The 23,360-nt window shown below is 29.3% G+C and overlaps 2 protein-coding genes across 3 annotated transcripts in view; one reads left to right on the top strand and one right to left on the bottom strand.

Annotated features, from left to right (window-relative positions):
• Positions 1-1,499: 1,499 nt before the first annotated feature.
• LOC145195105 (uncharacterized) lies at positions 1,500-2,969 on the top strand. The gene is made up of 3 exons (XM_080072882.2): positions 1,500-1,973; positions 2,377-2,511; positions 2,728-2,969. The coding sequence occupies exons 1-3, from the start codon at positions 1,730-1,732 to the stop codon at positions 2,892-2,894; spliced, it is 546 nt and encodes a 181-aa protein (XP_079929008.2). The 5' UTR covers positions 1,500-1,729; the 3' UTR covers positions 2,895-2,969.
• A 5,530-nt stretch (positions 2,970-8,499) lies between these two features.
• Positions 8,500-23,360, bottom strand: part of LOC145194994 (alpha-aminoadipic semialdehyde synthase, mitochondrial-like) — a 44,126-nt gene continuing 29,265 nt past the window's right edge. Inside the window, exons 2-27 of one of the 2 annotated variants that reach the window (XM_090094471.1) lie at positions 21,624-21,828; positions 21,336-21,457; positions 21,051-21,155; positions 19,002-19,086; positions 17,832-17,899; positions 17,584-17,730; positions 15,931-16,009; positions 15,110-15,237; positions 14,681-14,863; positions 13,721-13,806; positions 12,650-12,761; positions 12,499-12,561; positions 12,013-12,077; positions 11,739-11,872; positions 11,528-11,657; positions 11,060-11,170; positions 10,838-10,946; positions 10,651-10,727; positions 10,476-10,539; positions 10,053-10,217; positions 9,884-9,976; positions 9,632-9,744; positions 9,414-9,505; positions 9,223-9,290; positions 9,043-9,151; positions 8,500-8,829 (exon numbers count right to left, since the gene is read on the bottom strand). In XM_090094471.1, coding sequence (XP_089950597.1) covers positions 8,714-8,829; positions 9,043-9,151; positions 9,223-9,290; positions 9,414-9,505; positions 9,632-9,744; positions 9,884-9,976; positions 10,053-10,217; positions 10,476-10,539; positions 10,651-10,727; positions 10,838-10,946; positions 11,060-11,170; positions 11,528-11,657; positions 11,739-11,872; positions 12,013-12,077; positions 12,499-12,561; positions 12,650-12,761; positions 13,721-13,806; positions 14,681-14,863; positions 15,110-15,237; positions 15,931-16,009; positions 17,584-17,730; positions 17,832-17,899; positions 19,002-19,086; positions 21,051-21,155; positions 21,336-21,457; positions 21,624-21,798 — 2,799 coding nt within the window. In that variant the 5' untranslated portion in view covers positions 21,799-21,828 and the 3' untranslated portion in view covers positions 8,500-8,713. Of the gene's footprint in view, positions 8,830-9,042; positions 9,152-9,222; positions 9,291-9,413; positions 9,506-9,631; positions 9,745-9,883; positions 9,977-10,052; positions 10,218-10,475; positions 10,540-10,650; positions 10,728-10,837; positions 10,947-11,059; positions 11,171-11,527; positions 11,658-11,738; positions 11,873-12,012; positions 12,078-12,498; positions 12,562-12,649; positions 12,762-13,720; positions 13,807-14,680; positions 14,864-15,109; positions 15,238-15,930; positions 16,010-17,583; positions 17,731-17,831; positions 17,900-19,001; positions 19,087-21,050; positions 21,156-21,335; positions 21,458-21,623; positions 21,832-23,360 lie in introns of both variants that reach the window. The other variant, XM_090094472.1, reaches the window with a different exon arrangement.

Genomic DNA, 23,360 nt, shown 5'->3' with positions numbered 1-23,360 from the left:
AATTTTGTTGCATTTGCACGGCTTTGTTGCATTTGCACGGCTTTGTTGCATTTGCACGGCTTTGTTGCATTTGCACGGCTTTGTTGCATTTGCACGGCTTTGTTGCATTTGCACGGCTTTGTTGCATTTGCACGGCTTTGTTGCATTTGCACGGCTTTGTTGCATTTGCACGGCTTTGTTGCATTTGCACGGCTTTGTTGCATTTGCACGGCTTTGTTGCATTTGCACGGCTTTGTTGCATTTGCACGGCTTTGTTGCATTTGCACGGCTTTGTTGCATTTGCACGGCTTTGTTGCATTTGCACGGCTTTGTAGGAACTTTATATAAAATTTCCTAAATCACAGATTAACTTAATCTTTTCCAAATATCAAAAGCACCGATGTGTGTTTGAGAAGATTTACAGAAATCTGTATTTACTCAGATAAAGTTTTTGAAGATCATTAATGTGTAATGTAAAATAAAAATATTTGCTTTCGCTGGTTTAAGGAATTTCAATTTTATCATTAAAAGATTTTAATGAGCAAAATTTATAATTTGTATAATTTGTGTCCAAAATCTTTTTCTTATAAAAAGGAGCCAAAACTTGACAATTTTTGACTACTCAACGTAATCAAAGTAAAATACTCAGGTGCAGATTTCAAAAAAATTAGATTTAAAGTCTTGATGACCGGTAATTTCTTTGCTTTATAGACAAAATTTAAAACTCCAATGCATTTACCTCATACTAAATAAAAGTTTTATTAGAAAAAATTTTAAAAAAATACTTTAAATATTAGAAAAGTAGTGTTAGAAACTCAAGTATTGAGAACCTTAAAACCTTTAGGAGGACATTTCTTAAAACCGGCTATTTAATACGTCTTGTCAAGGTCCTGTCAACCAGTGCGTATAATAAAAGTACCTAGTATTGCAAGAGAGGCAAAACAAGACCTGTGTCTGTCTAAACCCTATGGTTTAACGTTAAAAAGCATTCCTAGTAATGCTTGTATGCCATACCGTTTTAGTGGCTTTTGCGGAATGACGAGAAAAATATTTCCTTTATCCTTCAATGATGAAATAAATATTGCAAGATTTTTTTTTTTTTTAACTTGTTCTTCTTGTTTTTAGTAACTCTAGAGCTTTCACATGGTCTGCATGGAAACCAATAATTAACTTTTGCAAAGGCTAGAGGGGGTTTTTTTTAGACCACTTTAAGCTGGTGCAATATGTCACGCTGAAAAAATGAAAACTGAAAAAAAATGAAATCAAAAATTTTTTGTACAAAATTTTTTTCATCAAGTAAAAATTTGTTTAAAACAAATTTTAAAACGAATTGACACAAAAAAAAAAAGGGAAAAAACCCATAGAAGACTCCGTCCTCTTTAACTTTGTGAAAAAAAGTGAAAATTAAACGAAGATTTAGAAATTTGCAAATAAATGTAAACAGAGCTTTTTTATGTTAAATCTGAAGATAAATGAATTTCGCACTTTTTTATATGAGGAGATTTGCAAGCAAACAACTTAAAACATTCTTAGCAACATATGAAAAGTGTACAGAAACAAATAAATCACACGGAAAACAATCAAATTTTTGATTTAAAGCGTTGTTATGAGTTTAGTTTTGATTTGAAGGAATTTTGTGCTTTGCTTTTTTTAACTCGTAAAATGAGAAGCGAGTGAGAGTATTTTAACGAAACTGCGATAAGTTTTTAGTTACTAATACGAGATTGATGCGCGGCGCTTTGTATGCGCAATGAGAGTACATCCCCCAAATTTTCGAAGCCCAAAAACAACATTAGAAGATTTTAGAAATCTTCGATGGAATGGAATACGCATAGCTTTAGCGTTTCTTTTGGTATTATCCTTTGGTACACATTTAGCTTGCGCCAGCTCCCCTGTATGGTTGAGACAACACGATATACATAGTCAAGGGATTTGGAGAGTTTGCAGTCAAACACGAGACGGAATAAAGTGTCTGCGGTATATAGTACTACCAGGTACATAAATTATTTCCCTTTTTAGAAAATAAATATGATGTTAGGAATGTATTTACACAACTGCATATGCAATTAGATTTATAAATGCATTTTACACATTTATACATATTTATAAGTTAAGTTTTACATACATATATATATTATATTATACCTATATAGTAAGAGAATAATACGTGTAAACGCATATATAATATCAGCTTTATATTTAAAGTGAGCAGTTAAAATTACGTTAGGTACAAATTATAAATTATTCTATTCTTTTTTAAGTGAAGTTAAAAGGTTTAACAAAAAGGAATTGTAAATATGTTGTAAATATGTTATAAATATGTTCCTGAATACCGCTTTATAATTAACAATTTTGATTAATCTAAAGTATGGTTTAATACATCGATAAACTTAATAGATTATTACGTCACTATTCAAGCAATGATGGTTGTTGCTGGCTGCGTACACATGTTAAGTTCAATCTATTTTGTCTATATGCTAAAGAAAAAAACAAGAACAACTTTACCACTTACTGCAACTTTAGGAATAGCTGGTAATTTTTTAAATTTTAACTCTTATTTATTTTGATCGTTTTCTATTTTTCCTGTGAACACTTTTTCACTGATTTTGTTGAAATTAAATTTCGTAGAAAGTTAACTCGACGTCAACATTGAGAAGCCTTTTGTAGCTTGTATTTTAACGTAAATTTATTTCTTCAGAACATTGTAAATTTTTTACATTTATTTCTAAGTCTCTTTTCTGAGTGTAGGTCTACTTATCATTGTCGCGCTTTCAATTTTCACAGAAAAGAACTTGAAAACAGTTTTAGCGTCGAGCATGAGGTTTGGATGGAGTTATTTCATAGGATGGGTAGCGTCAGCAATATCTTTGGTTGGTGCAATACTGTCATTCCACGATGCAAGGTCTAAACTTTGAGCTATTCAGTAGAATTAATTTTGAGAATAAATCTCATTTGCTATATTTATAACGATAAAATATTTCAGCAACTTTTCCCGCGACTTTTCACTTTTAATTCAAAACATTTTAATGAATAAAAAGTTAATGAATTTAGTTACAACCATAGTAAGAGGCCACCGTAGCTCAACGAACAAAGGGGCCACAGCAGCTCAACTAACAATGGGGTTATCGTATCTCAAAAAAAGGGCCACCGCAGCTTAAAAATGGTTCAAATGGCTAACAAAGCATCATCCTTTGGAACTTTTTTACATTTTTAAAGTAATAAAACACATTAGTTAACGAAAGAAAGTGGACCGAGCTAATTTATTGAAATAATTTTCAAATGTTTCTATTGCTTTTTCTTTTTCGTTGAATACCATGCTGGCACAACAACACCATACTTTAATAGAATGATATATTCTGTGTCGCGGCTCAAATTGCAGTATTCAGCTTTAAGAATGAAAGCTGAAATATGAACGGTCGTTTTTGAGAAATGAAATGTCACAATGGAAACAAAATACTGTGGTCCTTGTAATGCAAACATCAAAGCTTTAAGATTGATTCCATCAAAATCTAAGAAAATGAAAATGGAAAGCTTATATGAACTTTTATATACAGTAAAATCTTTATTGATGCATTCTCAATTAAAATTCCATGAATCCAAGAATTAATTGCCAGCTAATTTCCAAAACTAAATTTTTAAAAATTGCTAAAAAACTTTTTACTTTTCGAATATTTAAGTACTTTCATAGCATAAAAAAATCGGTTATGAAATTTGAATTGTTGAGGATTTTATGAATATAAGGGCCATCAAAGATTTCTGCTTTACATTTTTCTTATTCAAGTTAGGAATGAATCTACAAATTATTTAAAGAAACCGCCATATTAATTTCGCACCCTAATAAATTACTTCATCAGTCCTAATCAATGGCTCATTAATTATGTTTACTGCACTAAATATCTTAATAATTAATATCTCAATAATTAACTATCCCATGAGAAAAATATTCCCATAAAAAAAACAAAACAGACAAAGGGTACTTTTGTGACCTAGTTAGATGTTCATCATCTTTAAATGGATTCATATCGACCGATTGATGATCAAGACAACTAAGCTTGTGTAACACCATTTTAATATTTTGACATCTTTAACTTTTTCATTCCCCAATTTTGTATAGACGCATTGCAGTTACTATTATGCAGAAAAGCACATTTCAAACTTCTGAACAGTCGCTAATTTTCGAATCGGTATCCTCGAAGTCGCTAATTCTTGAGTCGATATCCTTAAACTTACATTTGGAGAAGCACACTATGTTTACTTTAAGAGATTTGGACCTCCTTTAAAATCATTACGCTAGTCTAGCAAGAATTACATGGTTGTTGAAATAGTTTCTTTTAATTCACTTCCACTGATAACAGCTGTGTTACCCTACAAGTCCTATTTAATATCTGCTTCATAAGAATTGGATCCATGAAGTTCACGTTCCAGTAAAACACTGGTTTTAGAAATTCTTCCATTATAGCACAGGTCTCTAGACTGTTGGAACAGCAAATCTTAAACTTTTGATTGTTCCATGGTCTCACTTACTTAAACTTCTTACTCAAAAAAAAAGCAAACTTTATAGAGAACTCATAAAGATTTATCTTGGCTCCCAAGTTTCATATCAAAATACGTAATTTGATATAAAACTTGGGAACCAAGTTTTATATCAAAATAAGATATAAAACTTGGTTAAATCTCAAACTTTTAATTAAAACAAGCACATCTTACGTATACGGAAGATATGCTTGTTTTAAAAAGTCAGTGATAATGTCTCGATTTATTTGCTTAGCGTTTTCATCACAAATGTAAAATAAATAAGTGCAATTTCTGCATCCTTTTCGTGAAGAACACATGATTTCTCTGGGAGAAAAAAATATATATAATAATGAAAACAAAAGATAGTGGAAGTTTTATTATACATAAAAGTGAACTAAAGTAAAAAAAAAAAAGGAAAAAAAAAAAGTTGTTTGAATTCAGAAACTCTGAAACAAAAATTGGTACAAGTATTCTAGACAGATAATAAAAGGTTCAAGCACCAAATTCAAAAATAATATGACTAAAATGAACTAAAGAGACTGAAAAATAGACATAAAAATTGTATTAAATGAACTAAAATAAAAAACTGAACTAAATAGACTAAAAAGTTAACAAAATAAACTAAAAGATAAACTAAAAATAAATGAATAAATTGTTGTCATTTTTATCAGGAGTTCAATATTACATTTCGATGTAGTTCGCCAAAACAGTTTTCGAAATTAATCAGCAGATAACAGTTCTCCCAAAAAGTTGCTTAGCAAACAACTCTTTGTATGGCAGAGATAAACTTACCAGGATCGCTGCAACAATCAAATTGACGAAGATCGGGAGATGTACCATGAACCTCTCTCGTACAAGAAAAAAATCTTTCTCACGCCAGCACTATGCCTGAATGAGCTATTTTATTCAGAAGTTCGTTTTTGAGATAAGCTGATTCCAGTCTTAAAACAAAACTTCAAAACGACGCACAGTGGGACGAAATCCCGATTTCGTAGCCAAAAGTCAAATTTTTCAGTTCTAAATTTTCGTCTTTTTACGTTCAGATCTTGTTTACAGACAGTCCTAGAACAAAATTCCGAACAGGGTAGGTATATACCTGCTCTAGGCTGGCCTGGACAACAGTTTACATATAGCCTCCGTTCGGTACGCACTAAACAAGTGGACACGTCGAAAAATTCTTGCCTGTTTTAAAGTGCTGTTAAACTGAAGAAACTATTTCAATTGGAATTTGGCAAAATGGAATCACTTTCTGGAGACAAGTAGAATATATCGTTATGCACTGTTATTGCTAATTTTATTTTTTTTTTCATATTTAAATCACGCGACAAGTAAACATAAAAAATTGTAATTTTTTTTATCTGAAATCGATTTTCTAATGTCGTTTTAAAAATTTAACCGCAGTTATCAACCTTCTTTCGACAAGGAACTGATATTGTATAGTGTTAAATATAACATATAAAAAACTGGCTTCCATTGAGTGCCATTTTAATAGTGAGACCAGTTTTTATGGAGGAATGCGTGGCGCGACATTATTCTATTAACATAGATTAATGTCTGAAAATGGTCATAGAAATTAGTGAATTAACATTATTTAATGGCACTAATTACATTTTAATACAATAATTTATTATTTTATATATATTCTTTACAAGTTATTTCTCGTTCCGTTTTATGATAATCTCAAAATTTTATAAAATAGTCCTCAAAGAACTCTCAGCCGTTATAACTGTCTGAGTCTTCCAAATTCTTAAATATGGAATTTTCAAGAAAAGATATATTCTTTAAGGTGAAAGACAGTTTAAAGAATGAATATTAATTCATCATTGATGTTTTGACAGATGCAATTTTCAAAAAAACGGAACATGTGATACAAGTAGGCGAGGATGAAATGTCATTACCACGGTTATCTGCAAGTTTTCGATCGAGATGGAGAGCAGCAGGAAGATCGGAAGATTTTTTTCTGAAAAAAAATGAAGAATGATTGAAGGGCACAGTACAATTTTCAAAATTATCCAATACTGAATGCACAACACCTTAGAAGATTGTGAAGAATGATTTAGATACAAGTAGTTCAACATCAGATTCCGAATCGAATGATTCGAACATTGATGAATATTACATACGTGTTTTTGTTACTAGGATTAAATAAACAATTTTTTTACATATATGTGACTTAATCTTTTACCAATTTAAAAAAAAAAATAAAACTAAAATTACAAATTTCTGTTTTTTTTATTAATAGTGTAAATTTGGAAACAATTTTACAATGTTTTTGCTCTAATTTAACTCCTGAATCATAAGCAATGACCTCGAAAACCAAACTACATTAGATTTCATATTTTCAACGGATGAACAGTTTTGGCCGCCATATTGGAGCTCCATTCTGACCTCAGATTCGTAATCAGCGACCTCGAAAATCCTCGTGTAAGTAATTTGGGAATTTTGGCCACGAAATCGGGATTTCGTCCCACTGTGCGATGCTTTTAGAATTTCAAGTTTGATTCTTGTGTTCGAGAACTATGGTCTGACGTCAAGTGTTTCCAAAAAATGATTATTTGTGTGTGCGTGTGTGTGCGTGCGTGCGTGAATGCATGTGTGTGTGTGTTTGCTAATTTAATAGTTAAACGTTATAGCAATATCGTTTTTATAAAAAATAGAAATTTGGTTCGAAAAGTAAGTAGTTTTTAAAAATCTGTTTTTTCAAGTAGAGTTGAGGTTAGTAAGATATTTTGATAACTGATCGAAATTTATTTTGATAACTGATAGAAACTTATTCAGGTTATGTGACGTAATTTTGCGAAAATATACCGATATATGGGATATATTTTCGCAAAATTACTCACATAACCTCAAAAGGTATTTAATTCCGATCTTTTAAAAAATTAAATACTTCATGCCGCGACTCAAGGAGCTTATTGACCAAACTTTTTTTTTAGTTCAAAATTGTCAAAGTCGTATTTACGAAACTTGCGCATGGCGTTTCAAAGAAATTGGCTCAGCTCAATTTCAGCTTAATTTAACTTTGGTGTAACTTTAAAATCACTAAATAATAAGAATGGCGTTATATCATTATGATGCATATGCAGTTCTAATGTCAGATTGATGTATTATTAAGGATCTTTACATAAAAAAGTTACATTATAATAAGGGTTAACAATAATCATATATATTAGCAAAAAATAACTGCATCATAATGATATAAGATCTTATAAAGATATAATATTATTATTATTATTATTATTGTTATTATTATTATTATCATTATTATTATTATTAAATATATGTTCTTCTTCACAATTATTTTGTAAAAAGGTACGTGTCTTATTAAGTATTACGTTCATATCGTTTTTTTTTTAATTACGAAAACTTGGTTTATTAAAAAAAAAAAAATCAACTCTGTTGTTTTTTTTCGTAAGTTCAGCGCAACTCTTGGACAACCCTAACTTTACGGAAATGCTGCGAAATATTTGTGAATACCGAATCAATTACATATATTTACTAGATATCTAACTCGTGCTTCCACAGTGAAGCAAATTTTTTGTCAGCACAAGTTTGCTTTGCCAGCCTGAAATGACGCAATGATATATCAAAGCAAAGCAAAAATGAATTGTCAGCTTGAATAAAACGGTTAACGGCATTTAAAATTTTAAAAACTTGCTTCACTTTTTTTTTACAGAATTTTTGAGAAGTTAGACATGTAGTTAATATATCGCGAGGTTAGAATTATTTTGTTCTCCAAGTTTAAAGAAAGTTTTTGATTTTTTTCTTTAAGTAAAAATTATTTAAAATTTTAGCCTAAATTTTTAAAGAAATAATAACTTATGCTTTTAATAATTTATGTTTAAACAAATTATTTGAAAAAAACGGTGTGCTTGTATAAAACTAATACTTTTCAAAGGGGAGGCAAACTCAGGGTCAACGAGCTTCTGGATCTTCCCTGGAGAAGAGTGGACAGTCTGCAAGGCAGTTGCTGGAGGACTCTAAACACTACAATACTTCATCTCGTTTTTGATCGATTTTATTATAATGAAAATATAAAAAAGAGAAAAAAAAAGGTTAATTTTGAAACTTTACGCATAAACTACAATAAATTATAATCTTTACGCATAAATATATTACAAGGTTAAGAATATGAAAAACATTCCTTGGTGCTAAACTTTTTCAGAGCAACTCCTCTGGAAGAATTATTGCTGAATTCTCTAAGGTTGGTAAGAATGTTTTAATGAAATGTTGATTTGGTGTTCCATGTTATTTTTTCCGTTGAAAGATTTTTTAATATTGGTAGATAAAGGTCCTTCGTAAGCGGTATGATATTTCCCTTTGCAATCACATCCCCTATAAAAAAATTGATATTTGTATTATTTATGATATTATATTATAATTTATTATAATATTTATCATATTATAATTTATGTTACGCAATATAGCTGTGCAATTGCGATAATCGAAACACGTGATTAGCATTTCACGGACTATCAAATGAACGCAACATTTGATTAATATGTGACTATAAAAATTACTTATAAAAAGCCGACACAGAAAACCTACCATCAAGTATCATTTTAGCTGCTATGGCTGCTGGTATACTAACTGTCCTTGCCATGGCGCTATAACCATCAGGATCTCCGTAAGCGACCAGACTAATATCACGTGTTTCCTAAAATTTAAATATTATTCTTCATTTTGCGGTTTTTCTTACAAAAACAAAGCTTTAAATTTAAACTTTACCTTTTTGCCGGTTGGCCATTCGATTCCGATCTGGTGACGCAACAGTACTAGATCACGTTCGCCTTTAGCTTTATGAGAAAATGTCAAAACATCAACAACAAAAAAAAAAAGAAAGAAACGAGAATAAACTCCTCTCTTGTGTTACAGTATTAATGCAGCGTCATTAAAAAACAAATCAAGTTTTTACAAACCATAAATAAGCTTTTTAGAGAGATAGTGAGCGAGAGTGTCCAATGGAGTGCCTTTTGTTTCTATTTTTGTGTCGTGGCACATCAAGCCTAGTCTGTAAAAGAAAGAAAACATCAAAAGAAGATTTTGTATTTCATTTCTAATAAATTTTAATGCTAAGAACGTTTTCATAAGACTTCTTTTAAAAAACCTCAATAAACTAAGGTAAGAGCCGACTTACTCTTTGATTGCTTTTAAAGAGATATCATTACGACCGATCTTATCGTACACAATAATACTAAGATTTTCACCACGGAGGTCGTGACACCCCAGCAAAACGTTCATTAGCTTGCTCTACAAATAATCTCAAACTTCTTACATTTAGATGCTAGCAAGCTGTTTACCAATTTTTTACAAACACCATAACTATAGAGCTGAGTTCTACTTTAACATAAAACACAAAAATCTGTTAGTAGCAATAAACATTACTTACCCATGTGGTCACCGATCCTGCTTCAAAACCTGGTGTCAGCTTTGGGTTGAGTAAACCAAGTTGAAGCAAACCAATTATAGCAAGAGAAAAATTCTAAAAAAGAGTTTTAAGCGTTTGCACATTTACAAAACTGAAAAGGAATAAAAGGAAAAGGAAAATAGAAACCAACCTTGTATCTCATCGTACCACGCAGCATGGTCTTAACGTCATGCAGACCATACTTCTCAATGTAAGCAGTCGAATCTCGGTTTGGGTAACCCTCTAAGTTAAAACCCGGAAAAAAATCCAATGACTTGCAATTTTGAAACAAATGACCAGGCTCAATGTTTACAAGCTAAAGATATTTTTCTGATAAAATATTACCCTGTTTTTTCATTCGCATTAAATATACATTAATTTATTTTCGTTAACAAAAAGCTTTGATCAAAATTCTTGCCTAAAGAAAACTGAGATTTTAAGAATCAATAAAAGAACTGGTTTGTTGACCGTCTGAAATTTATGACTCATAGAAAAAAAAAAGTTAACAGGATAAAAATCTTTCAAAAATACAAAATGTGCATCCCACTGATTATTAGTAGATTATAAATATTACCTTTCCATCTTCCATATAGCATGCTCCATTCAATGCAGTCATTAATGCACCTCGAGGTGACCAACTAAAATCAAAGACATTTTATTTAAACCTGACTGATTTTATTGACAAAAAGTAGTGAGTAGCTGATATTTAGCTGATTATAAACTCTGAAAATTATCAATATGTTAAATACCTAAATTTGTATCGAAGTGGGTTTCCTGCATCTTCTGGAGCTGGTAAACCACCGCAATAAGACAAGAAAGAAACAATCTAGAAAGTGAAAAAAATGTCATTAAATTTTTTAGCTTCACTTGATTGTTTTTAAAAATAATTCTAACATAATACACAAATGCACTGTGGAAATTTTAAAAAAAAAATACCTTTCCTCCATCTTCTTTTACTTCGTCAAAACATTTCATCGCAAGCAAATGATCAATACCAGGATCAAGGCCAATTTCTTGAAAAATGGTGATACCTGCATCAACAGCACTGTGGCAAAAATTTTAAAATAAAATTGTTAAAATTTTTGAATAATATTGTTAAAAAAAAAAAAAAAAAAAAAAAATTCAAAACAAAAAAAAAATGTTAAATTAAAAAAAAACCTCTTGTGAAGACTTTTCATTTCGGGTGACACATAACTTGCAGTAAGCATATTTTTTTTCTTAGAAATACACATCTTGGCAATATCAGGATGAAATGAGTAAGGAAGCAAGCTAAATTACCAAATATAGAAATTTTAATACCAATATTACAGAACTGGAAAACTCAACTCTAATATTATTGCATTTAATGGTAAGTAAACGTTAAAGCTTAAAAAAAGTAAATGTTAAAACGTAAAAATGTAAAGGTTAAAGAAGTTAAAAATATAGAAGTATATAAAATATATAGTTAAAAAAATAATAGTTCAAAAATATAGAAGTATGCAAAAAATTTAATTTTCTGTGAATTACTAAAACACACCAATTAAAAAGCTTTTCCAGCCTAAAAGTTCCCAACTGGTTTAATCCTTTTATGTAAAAAATATATAGAATTATTTTATATAAATGTAACAACTGATATTACATTTATACCTGATAACAAGATCATTCTGACTGACAAGCTCTTGGAGGCGCTCTTTTGATTTGGTGACATCTAATACGACAGGAACTGTATTCTTGTATTTCTGTGCTAGGTATTCAGTTTCATCATTCACAGAAGACACTAAATTGTTAAAGTTCAGTTAATAAAAGTATGTAACTTTAAAACAATACCTCTGTATCTGAATAAAATATGAAAACTAACCAGCAGTAAGTTGCACACTTCCATCGCGACTAAGGTACTCTACTAAAGGGCCTGATACATGACCAGCTCCAAGTACTAAAACACGCTTCTTAATATGAGCAAACGAAGCCCCAGCTGCTTTAGCTGCTTCCTTCCTTTTATAAACAGAGTACATTTATTTAGGCACCATTATGTTTATTTATTTATGCATTTAAATTTATGGTTTATGAGTATTTATATAGGTTTAATCTCTTAACATTAGTTTAGATAAAGTTAACTCATGGTAAATACTCACTTTGCACGTAACTCAGCAATGTATTTATACTTTTCTGTTAGAGCACCATTTGAGCAAATGATAGCCTAAAGTAAATTAAGTGTTTTATTTAGATGGAAACATCTACAACTATATTTAGATGGAAATTTATTTGAAACATTTAAAAATGAGTACATGGATAGACGAAGTTGGCTGAGTTTTTAGGTCCGAAACAAATATCAGGATTTGCATTACAAATATTTTTACACTTTCAAGTTTTAGAAGTAAAAAAAGGTTTCATATTTTGTTGCATCTAGCATTTAGTATATTTTGAACAAGTTTTGGAAATAGTTAAAACTAAAAACTAATTTTTTAATTAATACTGGCATGCTGACACAATCAACCAAAAAATTTAAGCACCTTGTAAATGTAATCATATTGATGGTAATTACACCTAAAAATCATTGTTAACAAAGTGTGTGGAGAGAAAAAAAGGAAAGAAAAGTATATTTCTAAATCATTTCTCACCCCTCTAACAACATTTGAGTAACAAGTTTCACTGTGGAAAGGTTTGCTAGCATTCCCTGCTGCCTGTAAGAGAACAAATAAATAAAATGTATGCAAAAGATGATTTAAAATAAGCAAAGATTATTAAAGATAGTTAAAGTTAAAGGCCTACCATTTCTGGAATCCATGGGACAAGTAGTTTACCAAAATAATCAGTAGCTTCTCTCGGCAGCTGTGCTGGTATATTATCAATAGAACAATACAAAAGGCCATCACCAGCAACACTATAAAGTGTAATATGCCTTTTTTTAAAATTTCATTCTTTACTTTAATTCTTTAACTTAATTCTTTAATTTAATTTAAAATCAAGTTAAAGAAAGATATTTGTACATGAAGGTCAAAAATAGTTTTACAAAAAAATATATAGATATAAATAATAAATAAAAATATAAAACATGATGAAGCATTACAATTTTTAAAAGAATTTATAACCTTCAAACCAATTTTTTCAATTGTTGATTTGAAAAGTAAATTGCTTAAACCATCATTAAATCTTAAAACTACAATTCACAACAAAGACCATTGACAACAAATCAGAAACTTGGTATTAAAAATATACATTTTTCAAGTTTCAGATTTGTTGTTCCCTCAAAAATGGAGCTCCACAAAATGCCTTATGTGCCAATGCATAATGCCAATGCCTTATGTGCAAATGCATAATAAATATTTTTACAAAAAAGTCTTAATTAAAAATAATTGCCCTTTAGTTACAAAAGTGAGTGCAAAAAAGGAGGAAATAAGAAAATGTGTGTACAAGTTCTACAAAAATAAAAAAAGTTTATGTGTATTTAAAGTGGAAAATGTTCTGAAAACAACTGCATATTCTATAATTTAAAGACATGAAAGTGGAGTACAGAAAAAAAAAGAGCTTTTAAAAGATCCTTTCCTTTTTAGTAAAATTAAAGTTTTTTAAATTTAATAAACTAAAATTTTTTAAATTTAGTAAATTAATTTTTTTTTTTTTTTACTAAAAAAGAAGGATCTCTTAAAAACTCAAACCTTAAAACTCACAGAACTTATTTTTAAATTTCATGACCTTATTAGAAAATTCACCTTTTTTCTCTGGGTAAATTTGTCAAGTAAAAGGTTGATTAGGAAACTAAACTAAAAATCTCTTAAAAAACATTATATTTTATGTAAATTAATTAAATTTAAAAAAAGTGAAAACAATCTAATTGCTTACCCAATTTCGGAGGTATCATTTTCAGGGTTGTAGAGAGAAAAAGGGTATTCAATAGTGGTACATTCTTTCATAAACTCTAAAGAGCCCTAAAGTAAGATAATAACAAAAATTTGTAAACAAATAGTAGCAATATCAATATTTTAAATATTTATCTATCATTTGAGGGCCTCAAATACAACTGCTTTCTTGCTAAGTAAGAATTAAAGAAAACTAAAAAAAGAAAAAAAAAAAAACTTTTCCAATCCACAAAAAATTAAATTCATTTTACCAAACTTCATTGCTACACTTAGCATCAAATTTTCATAAAAACCCTCTTATCTTTAATGGTAGAATATTCATTGAATATTCCATTCTTCTCGTAAATCTTATAAGGAGTGTGCCTAATGTAAAACAAAGGCTGCTGGAGAAGTCCTATCAGTAAACTAAGTTAGGTACTGTAGGTTGTTGTCCAAATCTAAACTAAGATTTCTTTAATGAAGTACAAACTTTTCTTGAACAATATTCATCAATCATTTTTGGATTTTCTTGTCTGGTACAGGCTTTGTAGAACCTTCATCAAGACATCATAATATGAATACTGTAGAAACCAAGAAGAAATTTAAAAACAGTTTTTCTATAGATCCATTTGATTGACAATATTGTTTACTATAGCTTTTATTGATAGGTTAAGTTTTAAGCCTGAATAAAGATGCACAGCAACAGTGCACAAAATGTTACTGTGTTTCTTTTAAAAAAGTATTGATTTGGTTTGGCAATTGAAGCCATATAATGCAAATCCAAGTACAAAACATCAGACATGTTTTGCTGCTTATTGAATATTTTACAGCAAGAATTTCCATAAAAACTAGATTCTTATTTGTTTCCACTTCTCTCAACTCTTTAATAAACAATTGCTTTTAAAACATTAAAAAAAATTTATTTATCACTTAATTGTTATTGTTACAAGTAAATCTAACTTACACCAAGATCAGCAGAAATATCACACACAGCCAGTAGTCTATGAGGAAGTTCTGGACAACCGCTGTACTTATCTGCTCTGTGGTTTTTCTTGAGAAGAGAAATCCCATCTGCTTTTGTAAGTAGACGTGGATTTTTTGGTGCCCAATATACTCCATTAACAATGACAGAAGCATATGGGGCAATCTGAAAAAAATTCTCTTACTTTAAAAAAAAATTTTCTTATTTTAAAAAAAATCAATATATTTATACTAGGTGTGTGTGTGTGTATAATTTTATTCTTTTATTTTTATTTTTATTTTTTATTTTTATTTTTATTTTTATTTTTATTTTTTATTTTATTTTATTCTTTTATTCTTTTATTTTTTATTTTTCTATAGTAATAATCCTAAAATATCTTGAATGAATTGTTAGGAAAATCAAGGAATATACCTTTTCAGCAAATATTGATCGATAGCGCTCTGGGTGTGCATTAAATTCTTCATCTTTAAATTCTCCCCCATCTTTTGGTACTAAGTAATGACGGCGACTCACTTTGGTAGCAATTAATGTTTTATGATCTATTAATAAAAAAGTAAAAAAATACTCTTTTCAGGACTATTTCAATTTTTATTTCAACTCTTCAGAATTTGGATCAAGCTATAAAACATATCAACAATAAATCATAAAACATATATCATCAACAACAAAACATATTCCTTTGCTTTTTATTTAATTTGTTTAGGATTTTGTGTTTTTAACGATAAATTAATTCTTGAAAACTTTTCCAATCCAGAGTAATTCATCCAAATCCATTAATGTCTTCCTCTTATCATAACTTAAATTGATCCATCAACAGTTGTTGCGCTGTAGAAGCAATAACCTTAACTTTTAGAAAATGGAAGGTCAAAAAGAATTAACTTTATCACAGTTTACTTTTTGTAGTGTGCATATAGTTTTATTTTAATTCAAATTGTGAAACAAAATTTGAAGTTATTGAAGATTGTTTAAAAACTCCCTCTAAAAAAAAAAAAACAATTTTTTAAGACTATTTAATGTTGGAATAAATGCCAATTACTCATATTACTTAAATGCTTATAAACACTGATTGAAAGCATTTCTGAAAAAGATTTATTTTTACCATTTTATTTCTCATTTACAAATTAAAGAAGACTTTTACTTATCATTTATCAACTTTAATGAACTTAGATAAGCTTTCTTTACAAATATCAATCTTAAAAAAAAGAAATATACTATAAGAAAATATACTATACCATAAGCTTGAATGGCTTCTTTCAGCTCATGTGGATGAACATAGACATGTGGAAGTTCATTAAACACCTCTTGAGCACCCTGTAACAACACCTAACTAGTTGGAAATGGTGTTGCAACATGAAGCGAAAAGATAATTAATGGTAATTACTTTAACAAAAGCATTATTAAAAACTTTCTGATGCAGTCCCTGCTGTTAAAGAACTTCAGTTTTTTAACCTTATACTTGGTTTTTTATTACATGACCTTGGATAAAAAAAACCTTATACCTAATAATTTTTCAGTTTTTCTTTGACCTTGTAATCTAATGAAAACTATACAGGGTGCAGCAACAATTTGCAAACTGATTTTTGGCTAGGTTTTGTGATGTAAATAAAACACTTCCGCAATTTGTTTTTGTTGATTAATTTTCAATGACCGTCTTAGATTTGAATAAAATTGTGAATAAAAAACATTTTGGATAAAAGTTTTGTAAAAAAAGCCAAAAGAACCAAAGCTTTAAACTTGCTTCATGTAGGTTTGCCTGCACAAGAAGTGATTTGTATTTCTGGAGTGTCTAAAACTACATTTTGCAAAGTGAAAAAACAGTGCTGAGAGAGCCAAAACACCCTCTCCAGTGAACAAAAAAGTTGATAAAAAGCTCACAGAAAAGCATAAAAAGCATGTTGAAAAGAATTCTACTGTAACCATAGGAAAGACAGCAAAACTGTTAAATGTCGATGAGAGGACAGTCAGAAGAACTCTGAAAACACTTTGAAAGGTCAGTGTGGCCTGACCCTCATGTCAATTTTTGACATAAAGACTAAAAACTTTACAATTGGAGCAATCAAAGAAGCTTCTGAATCAGCTAAAAAGCCATGCTTTGTCAACAGTTAATGTTTTCCCAGATGAAAATCTTTTTAGTGTTGACTTTGTACCCAATAGGCAAAATGACAGATTCATTGTGCAGAAGGGTGACAGAGCACTACCTGTGTGTCACACTAAGCATCCTCAGTCCATCATGATGCCAGGAATCATTGCTTGTAATGGAGAGAAATGTCCAGCAATGTACATTCAAAAGAAAAAAAAGTTACCTCTGATGTGTATATAAGCTTACTAAAATGCAATGTGGTGCCATGGCTGAAGAAGACATTCCTAGAAAACAATTACATCTTGCAACAGGACAATGCACCTTGTCATGGGTCAGAAAAACTCAACAATTTCTTCAGGACAATATGGCTAATATCTGGCCCAAACACTTTTAGCCAGCATCCAGTCCTGACCTGAATCCCCTTGACTATAGTGTGGAGCGTAGTTGAGAGTAAGGGTTGCAAAAAGGCCCACTCAAGAGTCAAGCCACTAAAGTCATCTATTACCCATGCTTGGTACTCAATGTCAAGGGACTATATAATAAGTACCTGCCAGTCCTTCCATCCTAGGCTCGAGGCAATTATCAACAAAAAAGACACCTGAATTGAATGTTAAGTTAGGAAAAGCATTTATCTTCAACTTTTATGTTAATATTCCATAAATATAATTTTTAGTGCTTTAAAAATTCATTTTGAAAAATGTTCTAAAAAGTTCACAAATCACTACTGCACCCTGTAATCTAATTAAAACTACAATCTAATGAAAACTTTACAAATACATGCATGTCAGTAATATGCAAATATTACCTGTGACACATTTCCTGACCCAGTGAAGACAAAAGTCAGAGGACCAAAATGTTTTGGAAGTTCTCCTGCACGAATATTTTCTCCAAGTTCATATATGGATAAGCGAGCTTGACGGCTGTTCTTGTAATTGTGAGTGGACCCAACATACTGTCCAAAAAAATTTTTAAAAATAAACAGTTACGACAAAGACACTCGAGATGGAGGAACACTTTTTTCTTTAAAAATCATTACAAGAAATTGAGAAATACCATGAAAGGTGTATGGTGACCAAGAGAAAGTAAGCGAAGACCTAACCCATGTAGAATATTAATCATCCCTATGAAAATTTAAGTAGTTTAAACTGTAAAATGTTTTTATATACTTTTATACATAAAAAAAAAAAAAAAAAATTAAAAATTGACTTTCATATGGCAAGTGTCCAACTAGTATGTAATATTTTTAAAACTTTTAACAAAATTCAGTTTCATAAATATCTGAAATGCTGAACCTAAAACTATATAAAGATAATCACAAAAGACACTAATACACAAAACACACATAAACACGAGCAAATTACAACAAAAACTATTTTTATGAATTACATGGTTAATTGAAGAGTAAAAATCCAACCAAAAGGTTTAAAAAACTTTATTAAATATTGTGTGTATATCAATCATTTCATATTATAAAGCACTACTATGATGTCCTTCTTTGAATAAACTTCATGCAGAAAATGTTCTTTAGGAGGAGCAGGAGGATGTGACTGTTGTAAAGTATTAATGACTAAAACTGAAGAACACAAGAGGCACCTTACAAGATTTTCTGTTTCATTTGTGTTGATTTGCATCCAGATAATGAGCAGCATCATGTTGAATTTATAGCTGCTGATAATAAAGTTGCAAACTTGCTATCAATTCTTCTTATTTTCACATTAGTTGTGACCAGGTTACTAATTGCTGTATTTAAGATGCTTCTTCTTTTTGTTAAACAGTAACTGGTTCCCCCAAAATGTCAAACTGAATGATTTGAAATAACTACTCAATAGAAACCCCTTCAGAACCAATCAATCATCTTTTTTTTTCAGAATTAAACATTTCACAAGTTGTTAGACAAACTTAATTTTAAAAATAACAAGATTGTTACAATTTTACCCCCAAATTAATTTTTTTTTATATGCAGCCTTTAAAGTTTGCCCATTGACTAGATTTTCTGTTTAACAAGTGCAGCATAAGTAAAAGCAAATAAATTTTGTGTGTCAGAGAATATGATGTACAGTTTTTATATTTACAAATAACAGTATTGACAGCTTACAAAACATTAAGTTCCTGATGGAGTGGCATATAAAATGTATAAAAACGATAAAATATAGATCAAAAGAAGTAGCTAAAAAATACAAAAGTTAACACTGGCATGAACAAAAAAAATTTAGAAAAACCTACCTCCAACTCCAGCAAATTTTCCAAATGCAGCAACTCTTTTACCATGACTATCAACCATTTTCTCATAATCAATTATGCGAATATTCTAAGTGGAACAAAATTGTTTTATTTGATTTGTAGTTGTGTTTGCATTCAAACAAGTTCCTATTAGTAATTACCTGACCATATATTACATATATTTTTAATGCAACTAACTGCACACTTTTTGTTTAGTTCTAAAATTGAAACTTTTTTGGGAAAAAAAATTTTTTTTGGGCAAGTGCTAACCAATTTAACTGTTCCATTTGTAAAAGTTTGAATATATATATATATATATATATATATATATATATATATATATATATATATATGTAAATATATATATATATATATATATATATATATATATATATATATATATATATATATATATATAACATCTTAATTGTACATGCTGTCAGATGACAAACTACTAATCAAAATAAAGCTTTTCTAGGCAAAAAGACAACATTAAAAAAAATCTGACATTTAAGACTGGAAATCTTTTTATTTCTTTTTTTGGAAACCTGGTTTCCAAAAAAAGAAATAAAAAATTTATAATTAAAGCACTAAACTACACTTAAAAAAGTAGGTTACCGATTTTTTCATGACGTGATAAATAATTTTTTTCAAAGCTGCAGTTTCTGTAAAATATAGTTTATAAATAAGTTATAAATTTGTTATAAATTTTTTTTTTTTTTTGGTGACATTAAAGTGATTTTTTGATATTTTTCTCTTCAAAACAAGTTTGAAAGTTTTTAAAAAACAAAAAAACAAACAAAAACAAAACAATTATGACATGAAATAATAAAATATTTTTATTTAAAAATAAATAATATTTTTCAGATCGATCTTATTCTTGTTGGTGTGTTTTTTTTGTTGGTGTGCTTTTTAGTTTGTTTGTTTTTTTAACTTTGTTTTTTTTTTATTGACTTAACATAATTTTTTATGTATTTTTAAAATATTATTTCATTAATAACAAATTATTTCCATTGTGCTGTATGCTTAGTAAATAAGTCATAAAGAAGGATAATAGTTTAACAATTCAGTATATAATTTTGATTATACATAATTAAAATTTCCTGCGGATTTAAAGAAAAAATTTTTTTCAATCAAAACATGCCAAAACGTGGTGCAAGATCTTGAAAACGAAACGTTATTTGGTTTAACCCTCCGTTCTCACTGAACGTTAGAACAAACGTAGCAAAGACATTTTTGGGTTTAATTGATAAATGCTTTCCGAAAGAACATAAATTCCACAAACTTTTTAACCGGAACACCGTAAAAGTTAGTTACAGCTGCCTCCCAAATGTTAAGAAAATTATTACTGCTCATAACAAAAGAATACTATCTTATACTATTGACAATAATAGCCAATCATGCAATTGCCGAGAAACCGCTACATGCCCACTAAATGGAAAATGCCTTAAGAAAAACCTTATTTATATTTGCAATGTAAAAACCCAGCAGCAAGAAAAGGGGCATTATTACATTGGTCTAACTGAAAAAACTTTTAAAGACAGATGGTATAAGCATAGGAATTCTTTTCGTTATGAAAGTAAAGCAAACTCCACGGAACTTTCTAAATTTGTATGGGAGTGTAAAAGTATAGGTTTAGAACCCATCCTTACGTGGAACATTCTCGATCAGGCAGAACCATTTAAACCTGGTGGCAATCACTGTAATTTGTGCTTGACTGAAAAGTTCCACATCATTACGTCGAAACTAGGGTTGCTCAATAAAAGAAGCGAGTTAACATCAAAGTGCCGCCATGAAAATAAATTTTTAATAAAAAACTTTAATGCCATCATAGCAGACACTCCATAGCACTTTTTTCGTATTTTTTTCGTATTTTTTGTCGTTACGTCTTTTTACGGTTTATAACATCTGATGATCGCTATTGCGTGAAACTTTAAGTAATGTAATATAAACCAAGCTAATTATTTAGTTTGTATTATAGTAATAATATATATATATATATATATATATATATATATATTTCAAACAACCTTTACTATTAAAAAACTACACCTTTTCAAGCATAGCATCTAACAGTGTCATGTTTCCTTCCTGTGCTTTGATTGTGTGAGAGAAGAAAGAATAACTCTTAGAGGGTATTAGTATGTCTATTGGAACCTAAACAAAAGCAGAAAACACAATACACATAAGTTCAGATTTATATAAGTGCTGACTATGCACTGCTTACAAATAATTTTTGGAATTTGTTTCTTTAAAAAAAGAAACTTTTTCATTTACTATATTTAAATGAAAATTTAGCTTAAAATTGTTGGACTTAATATCAGCTATAGAGTATACTTGTTTAACTGCCATGATAAGAGAAGCTGGTGATAAATCTTCTTGTATAGTTGCACCTGCACTTTCATATTCTAGCATTGTGTATGCACGCCGTGTTGAAGGCTGCACTAACACTTTTATTCCTAAAATAATTAAACAATGCAAAGTTGTGTTTGTTTTGATGGAAAATTAATTAATGAATTAAATTAGTTTTTATAAATTTAAATTTTAAGTCAGAAAAATATAATAGCATTTAAAAACATTAAGCAGCAAACATAGCAGCAAATTAAAAAAAAGAAAAAAACAAACCTTGGTTTTGTAGCTCACTAACATGTTGAGGTGCAATTGGAGCTCTTCGCTCCCAAACATTTATATCTTCTCTTCTAATACCAATAACATGTGTGTCTTTTACAGTTATCTTTGATCTCCATGTTATCTTTGGTTTACTGACAGTCCGTTGTAAAAACCTTTTTGCATTCCACATTTCATTTAATTTTTTTATTTTCAAGTAAAACTTTAATACAAAATATGCAAAAGAACCATAAATAATTTAAAATAAGAAATTACATTCTACAATATACCTATATCTATCTAAATTTATCTATATCTATCAATTTCTATCTCTATCTATTTGTGTGTGTGTGTGTGTGTGTGTGTGTGTGTGTGTGTGTGTGTGTGTGTGTGTGTGTGTGTGTGTGTGTGTGTATGTGTGTGTGGACATACACACACACACATACACACACACACACACACACACACACACACACACACACACACACACACATATATATATATATATATATCTGTGTGTGTGTCTACATACATACATACATACATACATACATACATACATACATACATACATACATACATACATACATACATACATACATACATACATACATACATACATACATACATACATACATACACAAATATATATATATATATTTGTATATATATATATATATATATATATATATATATATATATATATATATATATATATATATATAACACACAATCAGACAAATTTGTAAAATATTATCAATGCATGCAAAAAGCTATTTTTGCATGACTAAGAGAATGCTTATTTACAAACATAATTTACATTTTTAGGTACACCACATAAGCAGTATATAAATATTTACATAGAGTTAGTAGGAATTAACTAACATGTTAAGTTACATTAAATAAATATATGCAAAAAGACTTAACTACATGCAATTCAGATTTTATATTTGTACGAACTCAGTATTTATAAATAAAGTGAAATAGACAACCGTTAGGCAAAACGTTAGGCAAAAAGAAGGCATAACGTTAAGTAAAAATAAAAATAATCTGAGTTCCCAAAAAAATTGCAAATAGATATTAGTGACTTTATTATGCGTTCACTCTTCAAAGCGCTTACTATATTCAAGAACGAGTAAAAAATATTTAGCATAAATAATTAATAGATAGATATATCAGGATCGCTTTTATAAGCACTTTATTAATTGTTTATACACCCACACATAAATACAGGGATTTTAGGCTTAGACAATCCTATGTAAGACTTTTAATGAATCAAAATAAAAATTTTATTATCAAAAGAAGAAATTTGTATTTTCAGCGCGGAACGTGTTTTTTTGTGGCGCATGTAATACTTGTAGACTGACACACCTCTAAAATGACCATAAATCGTTATCGAAAACAAAACGTAATTTTTTCTGTTTTTATTTTTTTGTTTTTTTTGTTTTGTTTTTGTTTTAGTTTTACATTAGAATCTGGGGATATCACGAAATCCCGATATAACGAACGTCGTGTTTTTCTATGCAATAAGTTTGTATTAAGAAATCCCTACATAACGAAACATTTTTCATCAGACATTTGAGTTTCTTTATTTTGAGATTCTACTGTAATTAATTTCGTAAGCAGTTGATTAGGGTTTTTAAAAGATCTTTTGTTGTGCAAAATGTTCGATGCTTGTAGGAGATAGGAAGGATAAATTTAAGAAAACTAAATCTATTTGATTACTCAGTTACCAAGTGATATTTTAAGTTTTAA

The sequence above is a fragment of the Hydra viridissima genome, unplaced genomic scaffold (assembly GCF_058129835.1).
Source record: "Hydra viridissima isolate aposymbiotic clone 2 unplaced genomic scaffold, HvirCarnegie_v1 scaffold_8, whole genome shotgun sequence".
Taxonomy (NCBI): Eukaryota; Metazoa; Cnidaria; class Hydrozoa; order Anthoathecata; family Hydridae; genus Hydra; species Hydra viridissima.
Note: the sequence above shows the minus strand (reverse complement) of the source record. Positions and strands in the feature narration are given on the sequence as shown.